The 24,662-nt window shown below is 34.7% G+C and overlaps 4 protein-coding genes and 1 long non-coding RNA gene across 10 annotated transcripts in view; 4 read left to right on the forward strand and 1 right to left on the reverse strand.

Annotated features, from left to right (window-relative positions):
* The window catches only part of LOC126921196 (phosphoinositide 3-kinase adapter protein 1), a 45,300-nt gene extending 28,757 nt beyond the window's left edge, over positions 1-16,543 (forward strand). For all 4 annotated transcript variants that reach the window (XM_050732521.1, XM_050732523.1, XM_050732522.1 and 1 more), the window contains 13 exons: positions 9,255-9,414; positions 9,656-10,043; positions 10,324-10,620; positions 10,715-10,850; positions 11,123-11,313; positions 11,827-11,899; positions 12,104-12,412; positions 12,629-13,054; positions 13,136-13,255; positions 13,324-13,418; positions 13,545-13,764; positions 13,995-14,582; positions 15,290-16,543. In XM_050732521.1, the coding sequence (XP_050588478.1) occupies positions 9,255-9,414; positions 9,656-10,043; positions 10,324-10,620; positions 10,715-10,850; positions 11,123-11,313; positions 11,827-11,899; positions 12,104-12,412; positions 12,629-13,054; positions 13,136-13,255; positions 13,324-13,418; positions 13,545-13,764; positions 13,995-14,582; positions 15,290-15,306 (3,020 nt within the window). In that variant the 3' untranslated portion in view covers positions 15,307-16,543. The remainder of the gene's footprint in view (positions 1-9,254; positions 9,415-9,655; positions 10,044-10,323; positions 10,621-10,714; positions 10,851-11,122; positions 11,314-11,826; positions 11,900-12,103; positions 12,413-12,628; positions 13,055-13,135; positions 13,256-13,323; positions 13,419-13,544; positions 13,765-13,994; positions 14,583-15,289) is intronic.
* LOC126921227 (uncharacterized) lies at positions 11,159-20,618 on the reverse strand. The gene is made up of 5 exons (XR_007712262.1): positions 20,444-20,618; positions 18,889-19,067; positions 12,572-12,822; positions 12,305-12,422; positions 11,159-11,306 (listed from the first exon to the last, which is right to left on the reverse strand). It is a non-coding gene; the product is annotated as an uncharacterized LOC126921227 (long non-coding RNA).
* On the forward strand, positions 17,168-19,655 carry LOC126921224 (waprin-Phi1-like). Of its 2 annotated transcripts, none has more exons than XM_050732589.1 (4): positions 17,168-17,329; positions 18,498-18,597; positions 18,881-19,056; positions 19,225-19,655. In XM_050732589.1, exons 2-4 carry the CDS (start codon positions 18,533-18,535, stop codon positions 19,473-19,475), a joined length of 492 nt encoding a protein of 163 aa, XP_050588546.1. In that variant the 5' UTR covers positions 17,168-17,329; positions 18,498-18,532; the 3' UTR covers positions 19,476-19,655. The 2 variants fall into 2 exon arrangements, with proteins under 2 accessions (XP_050588546.1, XP_050588547.1); XM_050732590.1 differs by lacking the exon at positions 17,168-17,329 and adding an exon at positions 18,077-18,275.
* Positions 20,619-20,688: 70 nt separating the features above from the next.
* LOC126921225 (waprin-Thr1) lies at positions 20,689-22,214 on the forward strand. Its single transcript, XM_050732591.1, has 4 exons — positions 20,689-20,852; positions 21,088-21,153; positions 21,816-21,989; positions 22,058-22,214. Exons 1-4 carry the CDS (start codon positions 20,846-20,848, stop codon positions 22,147-22,149), a joined length of 339 nt encoding a protein of 112 aa, XP_050588548.1. The 5' UTR covers positions 20,689-20,845; the 3' UTR covers positions 22,150-22,214.
* Positions 22,215-22,345: 131 nt separating this feature from the next.
* On the forward strand, positions 22,346-24,303 carry LOC126921219 (receptor-binding cancer antigen expressed on SiSo cells-like). 2 transcript variants are annotated; one of them, XM_050732581.1, is made up of 4 exons: positions 22,346-22,857; positions 22,985-23,137; positions 23,203-23,316; positions 23,391-24,303. In XM_050732581.1, exons 1-4 carry the CDS (start codon positions 22,687-22,689, stop codon positions 23,580-23,582), a joined length of 630 nt encoding a protein of 209 aa, XP_050588538.1. In that variant the 5' UTR covers positions 22,346-22,686; the 3' UTR covers positions 23,583-24,303. The 2 variants fall into 2 exon arrangements, with proteins under 2 accessions (XP_050588538.1, XP_050588539.1); XM_050732582.1 differs by lacking the exon at positions 23,203-23,316.
* Positions 24,304-24,662: the final 359 nt, after the last annotated feature.

Consider the following 24,662-nt stretch of genomic DNA (forward strand, 5'->3'; position numbering starts at 1 on the left):
CAAAACATGCTGAGATATTTCTAGTCCTACATGCTTTTTCACTCTCTCGCTGCATTATCTTACCTTCGCGTTACATTCTTTCTATTCCTTTCACTCGAAACTTTTCCAACCCAACAGAAATAAGGGACGAAAATCTTCTTTATGCTTCTTCAAAATACCACCCGTTTAATACAATACCCGATGTAACATTAAATTCCCGGTTACCAGCTCAACAAACAAATTATCTTTCCCATAAACATCGAATGGTGGACACTAACTTTGCTATCAATCTCAATCCAAACCATTAATCCTGCATACCTCAACATTGAAGCCTAACGTACTCTTGACATATTAGTAACGTGGTACACAACTTGTTATGCGCGACACGCGCAATAAGACGCCGCGACGCCGTGCTCCGAGACCTCAAGACTCGTATTCTCAGCTCGGTCACTCGGACGGCAACCGCACACCGCACATACTCTCTCTCTCTCTCCCCCCGACCGTTTCCTTAATTGGAGAGGCCCAATTTCTCAGTTAGGGGGTTACGCGAGGGTCGAGCATCGACCGTAAACGAATTACTATCGCGTTTAGACTGTCAAATAAAATATTCGTCGGACAGCCGCCGTTGTTCAACGCACGTTAAACGCTCGTCAAATTATAATCGAGCCCAAGGGGCGCTTATCTAAGTTCAAGGTAACAAGTAGAGGCTTGTCCTAGATGTTCCTTGCATTGAACGAGGGAAAAAAGAGCTGACGTACCGACTCTGAGAAAACCTATCTCTCTTTCTCTCCCTTTCCTCTCGAGGGGCTAACTTCTTGTTGTACTAAGTAGTTGACGATAAATAGATTAGATTAGAGAATTTGGAGTATCTTTTTTTCTTCGATTAAAAATTTGTAGTTGAAGAAATATTTGGGGGGATTTTTCTTGTTTCTTACGCTGAATGAATGTAATGAAGTTTCTTATATGAATAGAAAAAGGAGTAACTTTCTATCTCTGAGAAAGATTCATTTGCAGAAATTGCTTCTTGACGATAGGATTTTTGTTTCTTTGATGATGTGAGTATTTTTTTTCTTGAATAAAAAATTTGTTTGGAGAAATGTTTATATTATGTTTTGTTATACATTTAATATTTAGATTTTATTTTCTGATGTTTAAAACCATGCATACGTAGTTGATAGAGATGAATCGTGTTTTAATGGGGTAGTCTTCGTCGTTTCCGCCGTCAAGTAATACCTGGAAGCAATTATTTTCCCGTTCCTTGTTATTCCACGGGCACACATCAGACGACCTCTTCGCTCGTTTTCTATGGGAGGAAACGCTATCCAACGAAAGCGATATACTGTAATTGGTGTCCTTTAAAAACCTGCCGGAATCCTTCTAAAACGAAACCCTTGCCTTTATGATGATTTTATTACATCTTCCTTTGTAGATGTTTCTTTGAAACAAATCTATCCGCTCTTACTACTTCTCCTTGTTGAAACTTGTATTTCCAAATAGAATAAATTCTCTTTCTAAATTTTCATAAAGATGTTAGAATAGATTCTCATAAGAAGTTTTTTAAAAGTTTTTTTATTTAATAAATAGCACAAAATTCAAATACATTGCTTTTTTTAAGATTGTCATTCGTCTTTTTTTTGTTAACATGCATATAATGTTACCAAATAGAGTAAGCTTTTTTTCAAATTTATACAAAGATTTTTAATCTAATTCTCTAGCTTTCTTTCAACCTTTAATTTGCAAAAAATTTCTAGTTAAACTATTTCAACGATTCTCGTTAAAATTATACATAAGACGGTTGGCTATTGCGTTAATAGAGAACAAGCATCGCGTACGAAACGCCATTGCGCGAAGAAAAAACGTAGTAGCACGTCGTGCAACCTCCTAGCAGACGGTTTGCAGCGGCAACGGAAATAGGAGCGTGTAAAAGGGAGCCGCCTAAACGCGACTCGCTGGAATTTCGATTTCGCCGTGAATGGACGTCCTGTTTAAGTTTTTTCGTCGAGAAAATCGCCGGCAAGCGTGGTTCAACTCTCCACATGTGAGCACTCTTTGTATCTCGGTGTCAAGTGCTCCGTAGAGAACTTAATTTGTGGAAAAAGAAGGAAATTAAAGGGAGAGGAAAGAGAAAAAAATAAGAGGAAAAAATGGGCACTTGGGCGATATCGTTAAAAGTAGTATGATTCAGTGATAAAAGAGTTTTCATGAATTTAGTATTTTTTGTACCATACTAACAAGAAGTAAAAATCGTTGTAATATAATACAAGTACTTATTATAAAATACTGTACTCAGTCTAGTCCGATTTATGCTAACGATAATAGAACCATGTATATACTTCATAAAAAATTTAATAAATTGGTACTAATGAATGGACATTAATTAGACAAGGAGACCATCATTTGTATATGTAGACGAGTATTTCTACTTACTTTTGTATCAAAAAATCTTCCTAGTATCTTCTCGATTTTCATAATTCTATATTTAACGTGTATCATACAAAATGAATACGCATAAAAAATTCAGCAATAATTGGGAAGGATGTTTGCATCGCGATTACCATGTTCCTGTTTAGAGTCACAGACTATTTATTTAGGACGTGTGAGCTTGCGCGTCTTTCCTTATCTCAAGAGATTGCGAAGTGCGCGAAAAGAGTGCACCAATTGCAGCCTAAAGAGTACACGAGTTTCATTCGAAGACGAGTCGTCTTGTAAAGCGATCCTGGAATACCCGCGCGGTTCTTTCTTAATTAACTCAATTAATGACTAATTAAGCCAGCCCGAGTAGACAAAGCGCGATCGCTATCAGATCTTATTTTCGAAACGAAGCGCCGATCTTTCTACTCATATAACGACTCGTTCTTCGTAACTTTAACTTAATTGCACGATAATAATCGCTTTTAAAATGAAGAACAAACAAAAATATCGTACTTAATACCAAATATGTAATCTCGTGTAAGAACATGGTTAAAAGATAGGTTAGGAAACTGATCATTATTCTAGTTTCTTATCAGCACGTGTATCGTGCTCGTTTAACTCCGTAATACGGAATAATTAATTTCACTCTAGCGCAAAATGTAAATTGTATTACACGTTTGAAATTGCTTCTGCTTTGTAATTCTAAAATTGATGAGAACGTTAAAGTTTCGCGTCGCGTGCCGCGGTTCTCACGCGAGGCAACCACGTGGATTCCCGAAATATTTAAACGTGGCGTCTGCGCAGATCTAGGCGCAGCTGGTCACGCATGCGCGCGATCCACGGAGTTCCCCGAACGCATCTCCCGAATCAACCCTCGAGATGATGTTCAGTGACGAGGCGCGCCGCGCTGCAGCAAGACGTTGTTTTTTCTTCTATTACCATTTTTCGTTCGTTCCATCGACATCTTCGTTCTCCCTTTTTCTCCTTCGATTTATTACTTTTCCCCGTACCAAAAATCATTGGTATTCCGCATCGAATGGAACGTGTCGAGCAAACTCTTCACGGTGACGTACAAAATTCGTGCAAATCCGAAGACGACGTGTTTATATGGGGTGTAAAATGATTGATACGTTGTGTTCGTGTTGAAAATTCATAGACTCGACGATTAACAATTGTGAAAGAGATATTACATCGGGAAAATGAAGATTAAAGAAGAGAATCATTATGCGAAACGAAGCATGGAGTACTTTGGTAATATTTTTTTTCCTTGTATTTAATTATTAATTGTCTAATTTTAGATTATTATATATAGAGGTATATTAACAATACGAAATTTTGTTGAAGGAAAATTCCTCGACCATAACCGATCCATTGTATTGTTTACAAATGTGCTCCAGTGTTCCATATATCGTTATAAGGGCGCGTTTAAAAGCGTCCAAAATCATCATGCGCAACAATAGCTGAATTAAAAATTCTAATGAACCGTTGTGACGCTATTGCCGCGCCAGTGCGACGCCAATGAAAAATGTATAGACTGTCTCGATCGCTAATCGATCTCATCGTTAATCGAAAGAACGTATATAGGGTGTTCAGAAAGGTCTAGGTTAATCTTCGTTTTACAGTAGACTATTCTAGTCTATACTGTATTAAAAATCCAGAATATTTAATTTAGCGATCGAGGCGTTCGATTGATCGTCTTTCTGCGTTCAGTCTATTAGTTTATATATTGAAAAACTGAAATCAAACAAGTAACTCAAATACAACTCACGATTTCTAACAACAATTCTAAATAGTTGAAGTTAAAAAAGTTCAGTTTAATATTTAAAAATTACTACGAGGCGAAAACGGTTAAGAAAGGAGATCATGTTTGATATAGTTAATAACATCGAACAATATTTATGCGAATAATAATTTATTTCCATTTTCAAGGAATGAATCAAATAATTTTCTTCCTCTTTTGTGTCCTAGAATTACTCTCATATTATTAGGTCCGTGTGTTTCGGAACACCCTATATAGATATAATTCTGAAAAGGTATCGCTCGTAAACAGGACACGCGTATTCCTCGTTTTATCCAGCGAAAACCGCAGGATTGTTTTTTAGTTATGAGGGACGTAGATAGGTGTGTTGACGAAGGACAAACGACGAGCGAACGGGGGATGAAATCTGAGAATTCGTAGAAATTATTTATAAAGCGTCCTTCGAGAATTCCCCGACGGAGACAATTTCGTGCATTCGAAAGCGTGTTGTCGTCCTGATGCACCCGATGCGCAGGATATGCAGTATATGCTAATCGTATGCAGGGACCCGTGCGCCGCGCCGAATACAAATGCCAGCCACCATCTTTGCGACGTTCTAGCCTTTTCTTCTTTACACGATCGCTTATTCCTACCATCTATCGTGCTATGTGACGAGCTTCAACGGATTTTTCGATTAAACTATCAACGATAAATTTCATTTCAAATATCCTATTAATATTTATTTAATATTAATATTTATACTTTTATTGCCACTAATATTTATATACATATATTATTTTAGTGTTTAATTCTGTTACATTATTCGAAATTTTATATTCCAATTTTAACTGTAATTCGCTCTTGTAAGCTGTTAAAAGGTTTTCAAGCGAATGTATGTATTTCTGAATTTCTTAAATTGTTACACGCTAGATGCTTCGTTTATCTTTCGATGAACAATAATTCTTTCTTTCAATATTCTGATCACCGAATTACATATCGAAACAACTTTCAATTTGCGAATACAGCCTCGGTTTTCCGATATATCTCTAATAAAATTAGCGTAAAAATTCTTCTTGAATTCCCCTTTCTTTTACAGTCTTCCTAAAAAAAAAAGTACATTTATATACGAATAAAGAAGAGAAAAGAGAGCAAAGAGAAAAAGCCACATCCCCAGATGTGACAGAACTTTGTCTCCATCCCTTGGCAACCGTTCAGGTCCAAAACAAACAAAGACACTCGTATACTTAATATTCCACGTTCGTCCATCATAATTATAGGCATCGTCTAATTTCTGAGTCCGTACGTGAAAACAATGACGCGAACGTCGATCATTGGTGGGGGAAACGATTCGAATTCGACGATGGTCATTCCACGTATCGAATCGATCCTTTCGAACCGGTCAGTCGTCGACGATAAATCGAAGGTGTTCGTTCGATCTGATCCTCCGTGTCCTTTGAGTGAAATTCTTCTCGAGAACAGTTCATTTTATTTCTTTCTCTCTTTCCATTTCATCATCGACGATGAAAGAAAACACGAATCGGTGGTAAATACGCGAATAATTCGTGTTGGTGAATATTTGGAGGGTGAAACGGCACGCGCGAGAAAGAAACCGAATGAAGGAAATGGCCGAGAAGTTTGTTCCGCAGAAAAATATGGCGAACACGTGCGAAACACCACGGTCCCGGCGACGAAACCGGCCGACTTTCTTGGATTTGTCCAACATCACGCGTAAGTGTCTCGTTTTGCTCGTAATTTATGTAGGCCCGTGTCTTTCGACTTATTTCTCCTATTTTGCATCTCGGAGCAAAAAGTTTCGTGACTTAGGAGATAACTCATAGTCCTGGTTTTTGTCAAAATGATTTATACATTATAATTTCTTTTTACTCCTTCGTGGAAGATTCAAATATTTCCGTTCGTCTCTTATTGCGTGAAAAATTACGTACACTTGAAATATAAACATGAATCTTTCGTATCTTCGGTGGATATAATAATTTTTGAAGAAATCTGAAAAAATTCATATAATATCTTCAAACGTTCTAAATTAACATTATCGCACAATTTTTGACAAATAATTCGTTCATATTTGTTGCATACATTGTATACTAGATAGAAAATTAAAAAGTAAAGGTATGCTCAGAGGAGATACATCAAATATTTTTGCCTTAAATCCGAGAAATAGGATTCAGTAGGAACGGAGAGTAGTTGTAGAGACTGCAGTAAATATTAAATATAGGTGGATGTGGTAAATTAAAGATCTCGAGGAACGCGAATAGCCAGTCTGTTTGGACGAAAGTATATTAAGAAATGCATTAAAGGGTGCGCTGCAAGGGAAGTTTCTTTCTGTCTGATGTTCACTCGAGTACCACGATATCGTTGCACAGTTGCAATAATTATGATATTAATATCTCATCAAGTTCTACTTCTTACGCGTCCTTATAAAAAAATTTATAAAGCTACAAAAGTAAACAGCAACGTAATCGAGTAGAAAATGCATAGAAAGAAGAATTTCGACAGAATTCGACAATTTTTTAATTCGTGAAGGAAAATAAAAGGAGTAGAAAGCCGATCGACATCGATTCGAAAGTTCAATAGCGGAATTATATTTTTCAAAAACATCCGTTATAATGCTTCCTGTCGTGCAGGCCAGGATCGTGTTACGAAGAGCGCACATAACGGCTCGCGACTTTAATCGTTTGCGACTATTAATTCGGTGGAAGACCGGATACGCCGAAAACGGAAGCCACGCGCGTCACGTAGCGAACGCAAGAACCGCCAACATGGCGACCAGAGAAGCCAAGTACGGGAAGGAAGATCTTTCAATCATCAATCCCCTCTAATACGTTTATAATTGAGAAGGAATATTCTTACCACGAAAATATATTTTTTCTTTTACGTTTCCATTATTATATAACATATTCGAAGCAGAGTACTCGTTTAGTAATTGAAAGAAATTTCTGCTATTTTAATATGTTCATTTAAAAAATTAACAATAATAATCGAGTATTAATGAAATAATAATAACTATTAACAGTAATATAAATAATCCATCTATCATAACTGAAAAGAACTCTCAAGAACATGAGAAGATAGAGACAAGAAGTTATGAATATTATTTTTATGTAAGCCTTTTTTCTTTTAACGGGAGACTGAAGTTTAGGCCAGTTCGACTCGATGAAAAGGTTGACGTTCGCGTCACATTATGTGTTCAGGATGGAAACCACGTGTTACGAACACGGAAACGAACCCTTTGCACCGGCTATGGTGTTCTTCTATTCTTAACAGCGCGTTTATTTGTCCGCGGTTTTCACGGAAAACTGTGCGCGTACAGAGGAATAGGGGAGAAAATGAAAGTTTACCCCGTGCCCGGTTATTTTCAGAGCCTTCGTACCCCAGCAAGGCTATGAAGCTTTCCATTCTCCCATAACTCCATCATCGTTTCGATTCCGATGCATCTTTAAATCCTTACTCATTATACAACTATGTGCTTTGAAAATAATTCTCCTCAGTTTTTCTTCTTATATTTATTTGTTTCGCACTATGATAACTTTGCTGTTGAATACAGTTGTACAATAAAAGACTATTAGCGAAACTATTTTGTTAACTTCGTTATTTTTCTTCAATTTAAAGGATATACCAAATTTATAAAAAATGATTGATTATTATAGGTCCAAATCTTTTCTTTTTCTTTCCTCAGACTGCACAGTAGACACGAATAAAGTTTTACTATTTTTCTATACAGGAGGAAAGGGAAAATAATTTTTCTATTGAAAGGGAAATAGAGAAGGAGAAAGTTGTATTATTCTTTATGCCTAATATATGTAAAGACTTGAATAAATATGTTTTTAATTCATCAAAATTCTTCATTCACAAATGAAATAAAACTTCTTTCATTTTTCTCGAAATTCTGCCATTCGTAAAAAAAACTTTTGTTTTATTTAGGAGATTAATTTACTATTTACATTACTTTTACTTTATTTAAAAACTAACTAAATTACGTTAGTTATTAAATGCACCTTATACGTACCATCTTACCTACATCATACAGTCCCATCTTTTACCATTTATGAGCTTAGTTCAATTATTTTATGAAACCTGTCGAACAACAATCGATAGTAGACAGGGTGTTATAATCGAAAGGGATGGAAAAGAAAAAAAAGTGGAAGATGAAGAAAGAGAACGAAAGTGAACTCTTTCTAGTTATTTTGGGATGCAGGGATCATAAGCCCTGGTGCGTTTCCAGTCGGTTTCTGTCAGATATCGATATCAACCGGCACAAAAGCCCCGTTGTACAAGAAACGATCGTGGTTATGGAAAACGGACGACCCCATTAATTATACCATTGTACGCTCGATAAACTCACGAGCGGCTCTTTCTGCTGACCGCTGTGAAACGTTTAGATAAGCCATGAGCCTTAGTTTCGCGCGTTCACTGTTCCACGACATATTTCAAGGTTACCGATTCAAGTGTCAATCACATATTTTGTAATTCACGAATTTTCGGAAAACAAAATTAATCAGCTTACCTTGTGAGTGGGTCACGAGATTAATAATAATTTGTACGTTCTTGCCAAATCAAACACTGACGTGGAAAAGATTCAATGAAATTGAAAGATACTATCTCTATTCATATCATTAACGAGTCATACGATATTAAGCGGAGTAAAGTATATTATTATTTTATCACGATGATCATCACTGATGATTCATCAAGATTTTCGCGTGACGGCGTTCGCCCGCGTTAATCAGACATCTCCGTGATGTCGTTTTCTCGAATAACGCGGAACAAACGCATTAGAAGGGTATTATTTCATTAACGTCGCGTGTCGCGAACCGCATTAAGCGAAATTGAACGCGACTCCGCCAAGAGAGAAAACTAAAGCAAGGTGTGCCTTCCCGCTAATGGCTTGTACAAATTAACCTGATCGTTGATTAAGACCAGGTGTAAATAGCAGGAGTTATCGATTTATTTTACGCTGTTATTTTACCATTTTTTCTTTCTTTTTTTTGTATAATTACTCTACTCGAATTTTGTTTTTATAAATTAGTAACTTGCTTTGTCATTACAATATTAAAACGAATAGACGAACGTACGACAAAGTTTGAGGATTTAAAATAAATTCTTGCAGGATCTCGTTCAGCGACCGGACTGTCGAAGATCGATTCACATCCCGAAGATGATGTACTGTTCGTATCGAGCAAGGACAGCGAAATTTCGAGCCTGTGGGTCAATTACCTCACTGCCTGTTTCGAGCAGATCAGCAGGCAACAAGGCCGGCCGCCTTTTAAGTAAGCAGATCTTAGTTTCGTGAATTTATTGACAAACGATTCATATCATACAGAGTCTCTTCATTACGATTTTTCTTTCATACAATAAGAATAAATGGATTTCTATTATATCGTTGCGAAGTATAACCATTCTATATAATTTCTAACATAATTTCATAATTTCTAACTATGTTCCCATCATCGTTGATAATTTTTTAGTCACATCTCTTTAACTATTTCTCCATGAAATCGGAAATTACAGAGTTCGTCACGTGACAATCGAAGAATCGATGCAACCTGGCACCGAGGAGAGGATTCGATCGGCTCGCTTGCAGATCGTCGTCGTGTGTCCAATATTGTTGGAACGAGTGCAAACTCGGCCAGAACACGCGACGAATCTCTCCAGACAGCTAATCACCGACAAAGTACTCGCGATGATGTTGGGTGTTCACGATAGCCACATCAGCGACGTCCACAAGTCGATTCTGGTCTCATACAATCAGTGGAGAAAATTCTTCGTGAAAGACCAGGACGAAACATTCGTTGGTGAACTTCTGGGTGCCGCGGTTGGAATTCTTGGCACAATGCCGCCTCCTGCGTTAAGGAGCGACAAAACCGCCTTTTCGGTTCATCCGAAAAAAGTGAAGCTGGTAGGTAAATCACTGCAAACAATTTCGTTGAATTAAAGCAAAAAGCTAAATGGCCGCGAACGATTTCATTAACTCCAAATAAAATTTAATCCACTTAAAGAACAAAAATACTTCTATTGCTTGTATGATACTTTCAATCCTGTATCTTGTATACATGTACGCTACAGATATACATATATATTTAAACAAGCTTGATTATGGAAGTTCCTGGGTTTAAGTGTGTTAGCAAGAAGAAGAAAAAAATATAAATTTAATATAAAAAGAAGATAAACACTTTCAGGGTCACAACAGGATAATCGCGTTGTTAAACGACCCATTACGACCTGAGGATAACGTATCAGTGATCGTGGATCGCTGCGGCGAAGCGATCGACATCGCCCACGTTAAACGAAGAAATCCCTATGCTCTGCAATTCTCCATTCCCGACAGATGTTTAGAGGTATCGATGTTGGTCGGTGTTCGTATAGCGAAGAATGGTTGTCCGCTTGGTGTGAGGCAAGTAAAATGCGAGAGCAGGCTCAGGGAACTCGATCAAATCCTCAGGGCCCATGACAATCCCCTAGAATTTATGTGCCAGGTAAATGCGAATAATAGTTTGATAGATTGAATTCGAAATTCATATGATTATCCAAATAGATTCAAATCTGGTAAAAATTGAATTTCATTCGTAGACCTTTGGCTTTAATCCTGGTGATCGCGAAAAATTGGACAACTGGATGGTCCACGCGTTTCAACGAAACGTTCCACCGCACTTCAATCTCCTGTCTACACCCAGTGGGGTAGTGTCTACCCAAAAAGTTCACTCAAGTGAGTATTTGTTGATTTGAAATAGTTTAATCATTGACAAATGTATCTGTTGAAAATATTAAATATTGTTTCTTTCGCTTGCTGGACTAATAGAAAGGCTGGTTGGTAAGAACTTATAAATCTTATTGTTAGGAGATATCCTACGATCCGGAATTTGAATTTAAACATTCAGATTTAGATTAAAATTTCATTTCATAGTTCTTAAGTTAAGTTCTGCATTTTTATACAGATATAATAGATTAAGAAGTAAAGTAAACCCTTAATTGATCTAGGCCCCGAAGAGAATCCGACGTTGTTACACTTTGCCGCACGTTTCGGCCTGGAGAGATTAGCTTGGCAACTGTTGGAGTGTCCAGGCGGTGATATAGCATGCGACCTGAGGAACGTGTCGGAACTGACCCCTGCGGATCTTGCAGAACAGGCAGGACATACGAGATTGGCGCATCAGCTTCGTGGCTACATGGTACAAAAACATCACCTTTAAAGCGACATCACAGTTAGTCCAATGGAACCGGTACTTTCGTGATATTTCTCTATACCTAACTGCAAATTGTCGCTTGGACGATCCACCTTCTATTTTTCTCTAAACTCTACGTCTAGCTGTCCGTAGACTTCCAATTGAAAACGTGATCAGTTAAAATCAGTCAAAATTAATTAACATCAGTTGGATTTAGTCGGAATCGGTTAGTGTTAATTACGACTCGTTAAATAATTAATTAATTATATTCCATGAAAATCAGTTATGGTCAATTGGAATTAGTTTGGCAGCTCTAACTAGTTTCGTCCGGATTCTAATTACAATTAAAAACTTTAATATTCATAGAATTTTGAGATATTGTTAATGAAGAATAATAGTAGGCTTGATTTATAAAATTTCTTACTGATCTTTTGGTATGTTTCGGTGAATTAACTGGTATCTTACTTTTGAATTGCATGTTTCGGGCTTCCCCTTGAATTCTCGCGTACGGTGCCGCAGCAAATGAACGAGTTCACCAACATGTACAGCTATTTGAAAGTGATCAGTGAGACCACTACAGACCAAGCGGCAAGTGAGTAGACCCTCTTTTATTAAAATCTGTATTTTATGTCTTTTGAAATTTGTACACACTTATATTTGAATCTATGCTCACAAATATACAATTATACAGATAAACAATTGCGATATACCTAAATATTTAAACATAAACAAAAATTCTAAATGATTGTGAAATGGTACTAAGATGACCCAATATTAAGATCAAAACGTTTCTCAGGTGCGGACCCATCGACAACTAACACATCAAGCGACACCAATAACGACAAGGAGGATTATTGTCGTCCACGACCCTTGAGCGAAGCCTATTCGGTGCCACCAGCCGCAAGACCAATAACGTCCTTGATCTTGCCAGGTCAATTATCAGTAACCCCTAGCCCGACCACCAGTAACCCCATTGAGGCAAATTATTCAATCGTACCAGCACCGACTCCCGTCATCGCCAGTCCATCAACACCAACGCCTGTGATGACCTCCTCGAACGGCTTTGAACTCCCTCTTCAAGGTTATATGAAAATGCATCCAGCTGGTAGGTAACTCTATAAAGAGATAAACGTAGGATATTTAAATTTGAATTATTGAATTTGTATATTTAAATTTCTTAAGTTGAATATTGAAATATTTGAGTACTTAAATTTTTAAATTTTGAAACCTTATAATGTACAAATAATTTTTGAAATATTCCAACCTGAGACATTTCCAAGCACTCTCGAAAAATTGATGTTTCCAAATTTAATTCTTCAAGGACCAAAAACACCAACGTCAAACGCAGTGAGCCAGCAGCCATCTCGAACAGCGACGCCCACCCAGAGTCGTTCAGATTCTCATCCTATGCCTGCACGAGAAGAAAATAGTCAATCCTCCTTCTCTTATGGCAGAACTACCTCCAATTCCAGCAGCACAAAGTCGAGGGAACCGTCTGGGCCTCAGGACGAGTTACTGGAAATCATAAACGACTTCAAGAACAACGTGTTCACGATAACCGAAGTGGAAAGATTGGTCGAGAACTGGAGGAATCGCAACGATGTTCAACAGAGCTTCAAAGACAAACAGAGGCAACTCACAGCGATGAGAGAAGAGTATGAAAGAATACAGAAAAGAATGAAAGAGGAAATGAAGGCCCCTACACCTTTTGACAGAATCAGGAAGTTCTTCTCCAAAGGAAAGAAAGGTTCGTTAGAACAAAATACATATATTATAGATAATCCTCTGTTTCATAATGTTCTAATTTATTTTTACTTTTAAATTGTAGATACGAAGGACTCTACGACCGGAAGTGACGATTCTTCTTCGACCAGTAAAGTGGAGAATGTTAATGGTGCTCTAACCGACCGTAGGCCAGTTAGCAGTCTAAGTCTCCGCAGTGTTTCAAGTACGTATTTCGATAGTAAAGTTTGTTCTTTGAAAAGAAAATATTCTAATTAATTTCTATTTTCTTAGGCTCGTCTTCGTCTGGTAGAATGAGCACTGCCAGCGGATGCAGTGGGACCAGTTTAGGTGACAGTGGAACTCATTCTGATACTGAGGATCGACGAGTTAGTATTTAGAAAAATATATAATCGATATCTCAATAAAGAACTTTGAAAACCTTCCTATAGCTACAAATATTTTTATTTCGTTGATTGTAGAACTTGAAATTTCTGAATGAAAAATTGTTTCAGTTACAAAATGCCAGAGAGGATAAAGCGGGCGTGATGTCGTACGAAATACCACCAGCTCCAAAGCCATTCGCAGGAAGGTATTCCCCGGCGCTTAGGTATTCCCCATCTCCTCGTTCCTCGACTGGAAACGATTTAGACTTGAGACCATCACAGCCACAATTACGAGGCGAGGATACCGAATACTACATCGCTTTTCCACCATCGGGATTACCCATTCACTGTTAGTAATCAAATAGTAAAATTTTAAAAGCCTATAATAAAACAGTCCGAATAGAAAATAAATATTTCGATTAATACATACTACAATACTTAAAGATATACGCTAGAAGCAGTTTCGATTTTAGATAATTCCAAAACGATCAATTTTATTCTGATCAATCATAGATTTGTAATTTAAATTTTATTCCGAATAAAAGATTCTAAATAACACTTTTCAATAATGATCAACAGCTTTCAAGACAGAGGCTTCTCTGAAGGAACCAAAAACTCCAAGCTCCCCGTGTGATCACCCTAAGTACCTGGACTTGATTCAAAATTCATCGCCAGTCACTAATGACGCTTCAGAATCAGAATCCTCCAGGCATTCTGGCAACAGTTACGCAAACATTGACCCGTCTACGTTGAATCCAGCACCAGTACCGCCTGCTGGCATGTGCATTCCAACAAATTACGTGAACGTGACTCCAGCGTGCGTCACCTCGTCTCAGGAAACTACACAAGGTCAGCAATCCGAGCAGAGACACTCACTTGACTTAAATCATATATCTGAAACCTCGAAGAATTCAACCAAGGCCGAGACTCCCAGTCAGGCGGGAGAAAATAAGGTCACTGATGACGTACAAGGCCAAGACAATGTTTTGACTGAAGTTCAAGGTAAAAATAACGAGGAATATGTGGAAACGAATCTGGCGAATAGTTCAGAAGGCGTGGACGTACCGGATACTGGTAAACTGCCGGAATATATGAACGTCGACGTTCCTCAGGATCAGAAAGCTGGTGCTACGAAGAAAGTGCCTGCTCCTCCTGTTCCACCAAGAGGTAAAGTTACTTTTATCTCTTTTTATTTAAGTTATTCTGTTATTATATTATGAATACGATTGGTACGTATTAAGTTGGATAACTCATGCTTATACATACTTCTGTATACTTTCTGTTAATACTTTCTGTTTCAAGCATTTTCAAATTTACTACTTACATAGTATTTTAGTTTAATTTAGTAGCAGTTTAATGACGTAATTTCCATTAGATGAATGAAAATCATATCTCGTCATAACAAGCTATTTTAAGATAAAAGAATATACGTGACTAAATATAGTCACAGTATTTCTTAGTATTTACTCAGTCCCTCTTCCATGAAATATTTACAAATTCTCTACTTGTAAATTTCAGCGAACCATGTCATAAATATATCAAATATCTCAATCATTCTAACTCAAGGTTTATCCGTCCATCATATACTCAGAAATAGTTGAGAAGGAACTATTTAAGGAGCTTAAATTACATCTGTAACCAAATGACCAAATGAAATTTTAATTGCATTGAAATTTGCTCCACGAATTCCTTACCAGTTTAGTCACTGGACATTCCCTTTTACTTAGCGGGGAATCATGAAGGTTGTCGATTACTTAAGACGCTTTAATGAACTTTCATCATCATTTGCTACTTTTAACGCTATATATGTGTGTGCAAATCATTTCGCTCCTACTATCGATTCATCAAAATTTTGTTTCTATTTTCTGTTACAGTTGCCACGAAGAAGTAAAATAAAAACGATTACCACGAATAAAAGTACTTGAAAAGAAGTCGTTCCTTCGACTGGAGACTTTAATGGGCGAGTCGTTCAAAAATAGTGCTCTCGGCGATCGTTTTTCATTGGAGAAATACTCGAGTATGATTTCAAGTACTCGACGTCAGTGTTCTTCGTAATCCTTAGTATTAATAGCGTATTTAACTGTAAATTGTTCGGTTCAAGATAGTCGCTATGGCTCATGTCTTCTATGTACATTACCTTCGTTCTTTATCTTCCTTTCTCTTTATTCTAATACTCAGTGAGGCGCGACTTAATCTGTAGTTTTTGTTTATGGTATTGTACTGCAATTAAGTGCGTTTATTGATCGTTATTAGTCTAAAACTGCCTCGAATGCGTTACGAGAATAAAACCAATGTATAATTAATTATTAACTTGTTACTGTTATCGATAAGCGAAATATGCTATTGTATATTATAAAATATTTTAATCGTTTCGATATTTCCATAAATTTTATTAGATTAGGAACGAATTTGGAGATCTCAAATCATTAAGATCAATAAATTTGAGATCTTCGAAGATTTTAAGTTTAAGTTTCGAAACCCGAATCGTTGAGACATTTTACTACGTTTTTTTTTAGGAAATTTAGAATGTTATTGATCAACAAGCATTCGAGACTTTCTGATTACGCCACTAAGTTGTATATTATGTTAATTAACCGATGCTCGGATCTCGGTCCAAGAACGAATACAATGCTAGCGAGCGCCAAATCAAATTTTCATCTTTTGGCGGAAAGCCAAAATCGTAATCTGTACATACTGTCCTCTGCTCTATATTCTATTATTATTGTAACCAGTTTTCTATATCGTCAGTCCTTAGGATTAAGTTAGAACAATTTATACGACAATTGCTTAAAAAAAAAAATATCGATGACGCCAAAGACTGCGTTAAGAATACATGGCGTCGCGTAATCATTATGTTATTAATCATACAATTCATGCACCATACGTTGTAATCATTCTCTAGCGTAAACAATACTTTGTACAGGTGTCGAAATTCCCTTTGTCTTACATCTTTATAAGAATGACGACGAAATGCGTTTCAAGTACCAAGGATGCATTTATCATTTTGATTGTAATATCATAGTGTAGAATATTTCACAAAACCATTCTTTTTTATGTCTACCAGTAGAGATACTACTATGTCTTTTTTATATTTATGTTTATACCAATAAAACTAAAGATAATAGAAATTGCAAAATTATTTTAATCGGATCTTCGTGTTACTCGTCAATTGATTATGAATTGATCATGAATGAATTACGTAGCATACCATAAAAATAGTGAAATATGGAGTATTGATAATATCAAGTATAATTTATGCATTGTCAGAAAGTCATAATTTTTATCAGGTGCATATGCTGTGAGGAACGTTTCTAGGAAACTGCATTATTCTCGGAAATTATACGTTAAATATGCATTATGTAATTTACCGTGTCCGTGTATGTAAATTTCAATAGTAAGGGGGGAAAAGCATGAGTAAATATTCTTGCCAAATCTGTCGTTAATCGAAGGTAAAAACCATATTTTGTTAACACAAAGTTTCGCTTCTCTTACGTATCATCAAACTTCTTAGACAATATTCTATAAATGTTATTAGACCTAATAACAAAATATCGATTAAATTGTTAATATGAATAAAAATTAACAAATATTCATATTAAGAATTATTTTTTAAAAGATGCCAGAACCTAACACACTGTTACTAAATATGTAAATACTTTAGATGCTGCACGCAAAATATCGTTGAAGTACAAATGATGTCACGCTCATGTACATATAGACAAATGTGTTTTTTTGAATAAAACATGCAATTGAGTATTCATCGACAGTATCAAACGACCTGTCGTGGTATCAACATCACGGCCAGGAATAACCAAGCGTTCTAAAATTCTCGAAAAGTACCCATTCAATTATTGACGGCAAGTCGAACAACGTGTCCTTTCTTTCACGAAGGACGATTATCTTTGGACATAAAGGTATTTTTACTCTTTGATTAAAAAAAAGCACTTGAAATGAAAAATACATGAAATAAATGCAACGTAGATTTTTTATATTTGTTTAAAGAAATATCTATGAATAGAAAGTTGTAATTCAATTATCTTTTGCTGCAAATTTTGCTCGATCAATCTGACTTCTTATCTTTTTCAATATTTACAGTAAATCTAAATTCTACAAATTCTATGTTAAAATACATCAGAATACACGAAATCGGTAATCATCCAATGCTACTAATAGAAATTAATGTTTATTCAAATATCCCACCAAATAAATTGATATTCATTTATGTAGATATTCTTTGAAATCTAATTAACAAATTAAAAAATTTTCATCGTAATATTTATATATATATATATTATACTACTGTATTGACGTTAATTTTTTGTAATGATAGCTTTCATGGATTAGCAAACCAAAAAGTTTGGTTCGTCTCTCGTGCGAATGAAATAAAGAAAAGAGATAAGGAAGAATCTATAAATTTATATTACTAATATCTATAAATCTCTGATCCATAAATTTAAATTTCTAATTATTATTACAATAAAAATAAAGAAAAAACTATACTTCCCCTAGATCAACGATCAGGAAATGATCTAGACTATAGCCCAATCATTTCATTAACCCTGGGGCTCGCAAAAACCACTATCTTCCTTCCGCTCGATTTAGATTTCTCGTTAATTTGCCAGACTAATTACCGTTGCGGTTCGACATCCGAGGTAGGTCCAACGATCCCCGATTTCCGTTAAGGAGTTGCAACGTGCTCGTTACGTTTATCATTGAGTGGGGATCGATCTTATATAGGAGAGAAATTCTTCTCTCTTCAGCAAAAGTCTCGATCACCTGTTTCTTCGTTTGTCGACCCACGACTGAGAGTCAACGGTGCCATAATCGATCACATTTCAGTTTTGAAAGCATTAACACAAAGTAATTCAGTATATCTGTGCGATTTTTTAAACAATTTATAAAATACGATAATTATTATTAACAAAAAATAATAGTTGTGTTTACCGAATATGTGAAATAGTGGAATTCCTGTTAGAAAAAATGGATATTTAAAATAGATATTCATTGAACGAAAATTTCACGAACAAAGTTTTTATCAAAATAATCAAAGTTTTTAAAAACACATACGTTTTTCGTTTTTAGTTTCGAGTAAGCTAAGTGAGTAAACTAATTGAAAAATGAAATTGCTTACGATGGTCTTGGTGTCTACGTTGTCTTTGGCCACAACGCTTGCTCAATCCAGGTTTGTTTCTATCTTGTTTAATTAATTAATTGATTGTTTATGATGAACAGATTACGGATTTTTATGCATTTATGGAAATTTAAAGACGGTAAAATATATAAGAGTAGACATAGAATATTCAAAGTATAGTAACTCTTTATAATATCTAATGAGTTTATGGTAAATCAAATCTCTCATTAAATCTTACTGTTTTAGTTATATTCTTAAAAAAAAATATGAATTTAAATAAATACTCTCAGTCTGCTAATGAATCTTCCTCACGCAATTGAAATAATGTCTTCAGGTACGAACCTTTTGCTGAGAAACCAGGTTCCTGTCCACCACCTTTGCCAGTGCAGATTTGTAGTCAATCTTGTTTTTCTGACTCACACTGCTTAGGAATTGGCAAATGTTGTCCAACCAATTGTGGAGGCTTTGTTTGCACAAGACCTGTTACCATGAGGCAAACAGTTCCTACTGGTAAAGTGACACTGTAAAGCAATTAATAACGAAGTTGATAACTAAATTTTATGTTAATTAATTGGCAGAAACGGTATAAAATTATTCAAATTCTTAATAATTGGAAACATTTTAAAAATGCCTAACTTTGATTTCAATTATAAAATTTGATTTAATCTGTATATTTAGAAAAACCAGGTTCGTGTCCGGCGAAACCAAAAGGAAGATGGGTGTGCTCACCAACCTGCAGTGTTGACAATGATTGTAGGGGAACAATGAAATGTTGCAAAAATAGGTGTGGAGCATTGGCATGTCAAAAACCAGATGTTGAGGTGGCTGAATTTGCAGACGAATCGGAAGACTTTTATAATAATCCCAGGAATCCTTACATCAATTCCAGAGATCCAAATAATTATCTACGTTATTATCTCAATAATTAGTTAAAATAATTGCAGATCATCATAAAATATTAACAAGAAAATATGATTCTCTTTTTATTTAATCTTTTGTAACTAAATATATCCTTGTGCCATATCTTGTAATTATTACAAAATTTGTGATAATTGTGAATTAAAAATCTTGCTCTTAACTAGATGTAATAATAATTAATATATATCGGATTTTATGATACTCTTTTTATGGTACCCCTTTTTAAACCATCTAATTTTTAAATTTCTAGATTTAAAAATTGATCGATATCTTAAATAATAGATAATAATGCTTGTTATACATATATGCGCGTTTGCAATTGAAATAAGTTAAACCTCCTAATTTCTTAAATGATTTCTCAGAAATAAATTCATTGGTAAGCGGCTTTATGTAAATGACGCGTCACTTTATTAGCCTATTGACCTGAATTTGCATAGATCCTTGAAGAATACATTCACGAAATCCAAGTAGAGAAGGTCATTAGCAAGACAGACTAAATGGAGGATCGTTTCTAATTTCTTAAAATCCTAGGAAAATAATCGTTAATATAAGACCATATCAAACTATTTTATTGATAGAAAATAAATAGAAAGAAGTAAAAAACAAAAAATAAACTGCTAGAAAGATTAGATAAGAAACAGAAAAAGGATGACATCTTCTCTGGAGCCATTTCAAAAAAATTCAGAAAATCCTACTTACTGTACAAAAATTTCTCTTATATATATATTATAAAAAGCTCAAAAAATTTTTCAATATTAATTTAAAACCAAAAGAAGCTTCAAATGCTTTATTCAAAAAATCGAATTATTTTGAATATATTATTTTAATCGTGAAATTTTCCAGTATTGATTTAAAAATAACAAATATTCAAATAGATACAATGTAAACGCGTTTATTGTTGTTGCTTAATACGTCTAAAATGGCTTGTAATAAAATACATACAAATACGTAATTTGTATCAATGAAATGATCTACGAACCTGAGGTCTGTGTTAGTTTTACGTAAATTCACGTATTCAATTGAAATATCCAACTACATTATTCGTCGAACAGTTGAGTCACAAACGTAAAAACATATCAATAATAGTCATAAATGCATTCATAAACTGCAATGATGTGGGGAAATATCAAGAAGTTGATTCAGCTGGTTCCCTACGTGCTGCCGTTTCACGACATGTTCCTTTCGCTGACCACAGAGTAGAGGTGGAAACGAATGAGATAATGACATAAAGATTGTTATGTAGATAGATAAGGAAAGAAAATGACAGAGAAAGATTTAAGAGTCTGAGCTCTTATCACGCACCAATTAGACGTTGTTCATCTTGCAGTTGAATAGATCTAGTGATTTTAAAATTGTGGAAGAGGATCTTCGATAAAGAACAATGCATAGTATGTGTGTTTATGAAAATTGAGATTTTTATATAAGGTGCTTCAAGTTAACAAAAAGTTAATGCGAGTTAAAGAGACAATTTCATCGAAGAGATAACTTTGTCGTTTCCGAAAATGAGAAAGGCTATCCAAAAAGATAAATTTGTCTACTTTTTGTTTATATTGAGACATCTTGTGCAGTAATACATTATTTTATTTTTCGAACTATTAAATAATCAAGTGTATATCATTATAGAGAAAGGAATAATTATGCTACCGGCAGTGTGCTTATTAATTGCTGTGGCAGACGCTCAGCTGTCTCGTAAGTTAATTAATCACCTGTATGTAGATATATTATTTACTGACATTTCGTATGAAACTAATAGAACTTTTCTTGTTATTGAATTATGAATTTATTTCGAACGAATGCGATAATTTTGTAAATATAATTCTATTATCCATAATCAGTATCGACATATTGCCACTTTAATTGAGTATTAATTAATAATTTGTCATATTTTATATCTCTCACGTATATCTTGATTATGCCTATTGCCAATAAATGTTTTACTTTGAGAAATATATACAGATACGTTCAGATATAATTGTCGATATAGGAAAATATAGAAAAATCGATGTGACTTTTTATAAAAAATGATTTCCTACAAATTTTGTAAGATATTTTGATTCACCCTATATTTCATCTATGATTGCATATTCTGTCTTTTGTCAATCATAAAATATAAAGATAATACTACATAATTACTATATTACCACGCGAGTATTTCAATATAGCTTACCTAACAAGTATTTATTGATCTATTTGATAATCTCGATGTCGTATAATTTGTTTAATATTAGAACTAATCGAAATGAGTTTCTATTTTCAAAAATGGCGCATTAAAATTATTTTTACGGAAAAGGACATCATTTCTCATCATTCCTCGCAGAAATTCATCATTTATAATTTAATCATTTTTTTAGATAAAGAAGGACATTGTCCATTAAGAAACAGTGTTTCAAAATGCACTCCTAAATGTGTTTCGGATTTTCAATGCTCTTTTAATGAGAAATGCTGCCCAAATAAATGCGGAAGTGAGTCATGTGTTTCTGCGAGTCCCGTTAGTACCGGCAATGGATATAAAGGATCATCGAATGGTAAAAGAGTTTACATAATTTTTTAAGATTTCTATCTTCTAAGATACATAATAAAATTTATTTTTCAGACGACGTTTATTGTGGCGGAGTAAAATGCGGTCCGTACCAAAAGTGTAAATTCGATCGTAGAACGAAACGCGAAAAATGCGTTCGTACATAAACGATTCTCTGAAATATAACAATATTATTTTTTTATAAGATAAATAAACATTTATGTTTTAATTATTTTACTTTGTACATATATATTTTACTCCTTAATTAACTTAAGATTTTGTAAAGAAATAATGAAAGATTGTACATAAGTTGTTAATAAATAAGTTGTTGATATAAATTCCTAAAAGTTTACAAAAATTAAAATTTAAATTGCAAGATGGTCGAATTGCGATTAATTCTGATAGCAACTAGCAACCTGTTGAAAGTTTGAAAACGAGTCGACAGTCGACGCATAGATTTTGATCGATATTTCTCGATAACCTCTTTATTGTTTTACGAGAAGCTGTGTGCCGGATGGAGAATATACTTATTATTAGCAGTTATTAGTGTTTATAAAGTATGTACAAAGTGATACGACAGTAAAATCACTTAATTCTAAATATTTTTCAGCAAAATGGCATTTGATCAGTCTTGATTCTTTGTAATAAAAGCATATACAATTTTATATCATTGTAAAAGAGGTTAGATCTATGCCGATATTACGATGGCAGTAGAATTTTTAGTAAATCGTTTGAAAGCCCTCATCGTATTACTTCTGGGAGTATTTAGGCGTGCGATGTGCTGTCTTCGACGTCGAAGAAGGTCGTCTTGTGATTCTATACCTCTCTCCACGATCGGCGTAGTACCAAACACCGTAAACAACACAACACAACCAGTGAGTTTCGAACATTGCCATTCACCTCTTTTTTAAGTTCATTTCTTTTACAATGATTCAAAAATTATGGAAATCCTGTTGTACCATTGACTTCGATAATAGTAATCACTGAAGATGCTTGCTCAAGGAATTAGAGCACTGGGATCAATGGGAAGAAAATCCTGTCGTGGTCGTGCCAGATAGGCCAGTTAACACGGTACAAGCAAAAATCGAACAATACAGACAACAAGTTTCTAAACTGCCAGAATTGACAGAGGAGCAACAACCAAATTTTTTCGAGGTAATTATTTCTGTTGCTTTAACAACTGGGAAATATCTATATCTAACTTCTTATATCTATCATAGAATATGACACCAAAGATTACAGCACAGACAAAGATTTTAGTAAAAGATAAGGCTTCGGAAAATACATCCTGGAATGCATCAAAATTTGCCATGGCGAATGATCTCATGCCATCTGTATGTTTATATTTCTTACATGACTATTTTTAATGAGAAGGAACTATATAATTTCTGAAATTATATTTACATAGAACGAGCTAGGAGAATGGGAAGACAATGCTGTTGGCTGGGAAGAAGAAACAACAAAGGAATTTGGAGACCCCACAAAAACATTAAGAGAACAGAAGCGAAGAGAAAGGGAGCAACGGCTGTTCGAGCAGCAGCAGAAGAGAATTGAACGCAATTCAAGACCTCAACCATTAGGTGCAAAACTAAATTCTTGATAAGGAAGGATATAGAAATAAAGATTTACGTTAGAAATGATAATTTTTCATTTGATGATGTTCATGCACAAATGTGATCTTTTTACAACCTCATGGAACGTCAATTAAAATTAAGAAAAATCAAAAATCATTGCTTGTGCTACGAGTTATATGTTTTTTGTAAAATTTACCGAATCGTACTCTGTACATGAAAACATCGCGATAATATTGTTTGAAACGTCCAAATTTATGTTTTAATAGTTAAATGATACTAGTTTACTAGTTAATTGATACATCGCATCTTACGCATTTAATTCCTTGTTGGAAATTACCTGAAAATCACTGAATGGCATTTAATGACACGTGAAATATCGAACTTTTTAATAGAAAATAAAAGAACTGAATTATTTACATAACATATTTATGTTACAGAAACTACGAATGTTGCATTGGTGAACGATAATATTGTTACTTTTATTATTTAAATTATTTTATTGTTAAAATGTTCATAACGTCTAGGTGATGTTACGGCATTCCATGTAAATAATCTTGTAATACCACGTAGAAACTGATTTTTTATAATGAAATCAGACTATTTTTTAGGGGGTGAAAAAATAGAATAACTAATCTCTTCGCAAGTATGAATTCCTCTATTTGGTTATTTTCTTAATCATACCGATATAAAACCGAGAGCATGTTCATTGAATTTGTAGCGGTATGAAATAAATCATATTACTACACATACTGTTATTAAAAGACTTTATGAAAACCTCCAACAAATGCAAACAAACATTTTGCGATATATTGTAAGTATGTCTAATAAGCATTTGATACTTGCGTTGCTTTTAAAATGCCTTTTGTATGGGATTGTAAGAGGAAGTAGTTATTATAGAGAACAAGGAAAATATTCGATATCGATAAATGAGTATGTATTTGATACATATAACTTTTCGTGCTTCGTATGACGTATATACGATAAAATGTATCAAACAAACGTCTCCCTATGTACAGGGGATAAGGGTCTTGTGTCCAGTCAGAGATAAGTCTAAAGTGAAAAAGATAAGGACGAGCGAAAATCACAGGATAGAGTAATATCGTTCG

Source organism: Bombus affinis, chromosome 10, assembly GCF_024516045.1.
Source record: "Bombus affinis isolate iyBomAffi1 chromosome 10, iyBomAffi1.2, whole genome shotgun sequence".
In the NCBI taxonomy this organism is placed as follows: Eukaryota; Metazoa; Arthropoda; class Insecta; order Hymenoptera; family Apidae; genus Bombus; species Bombus affinis.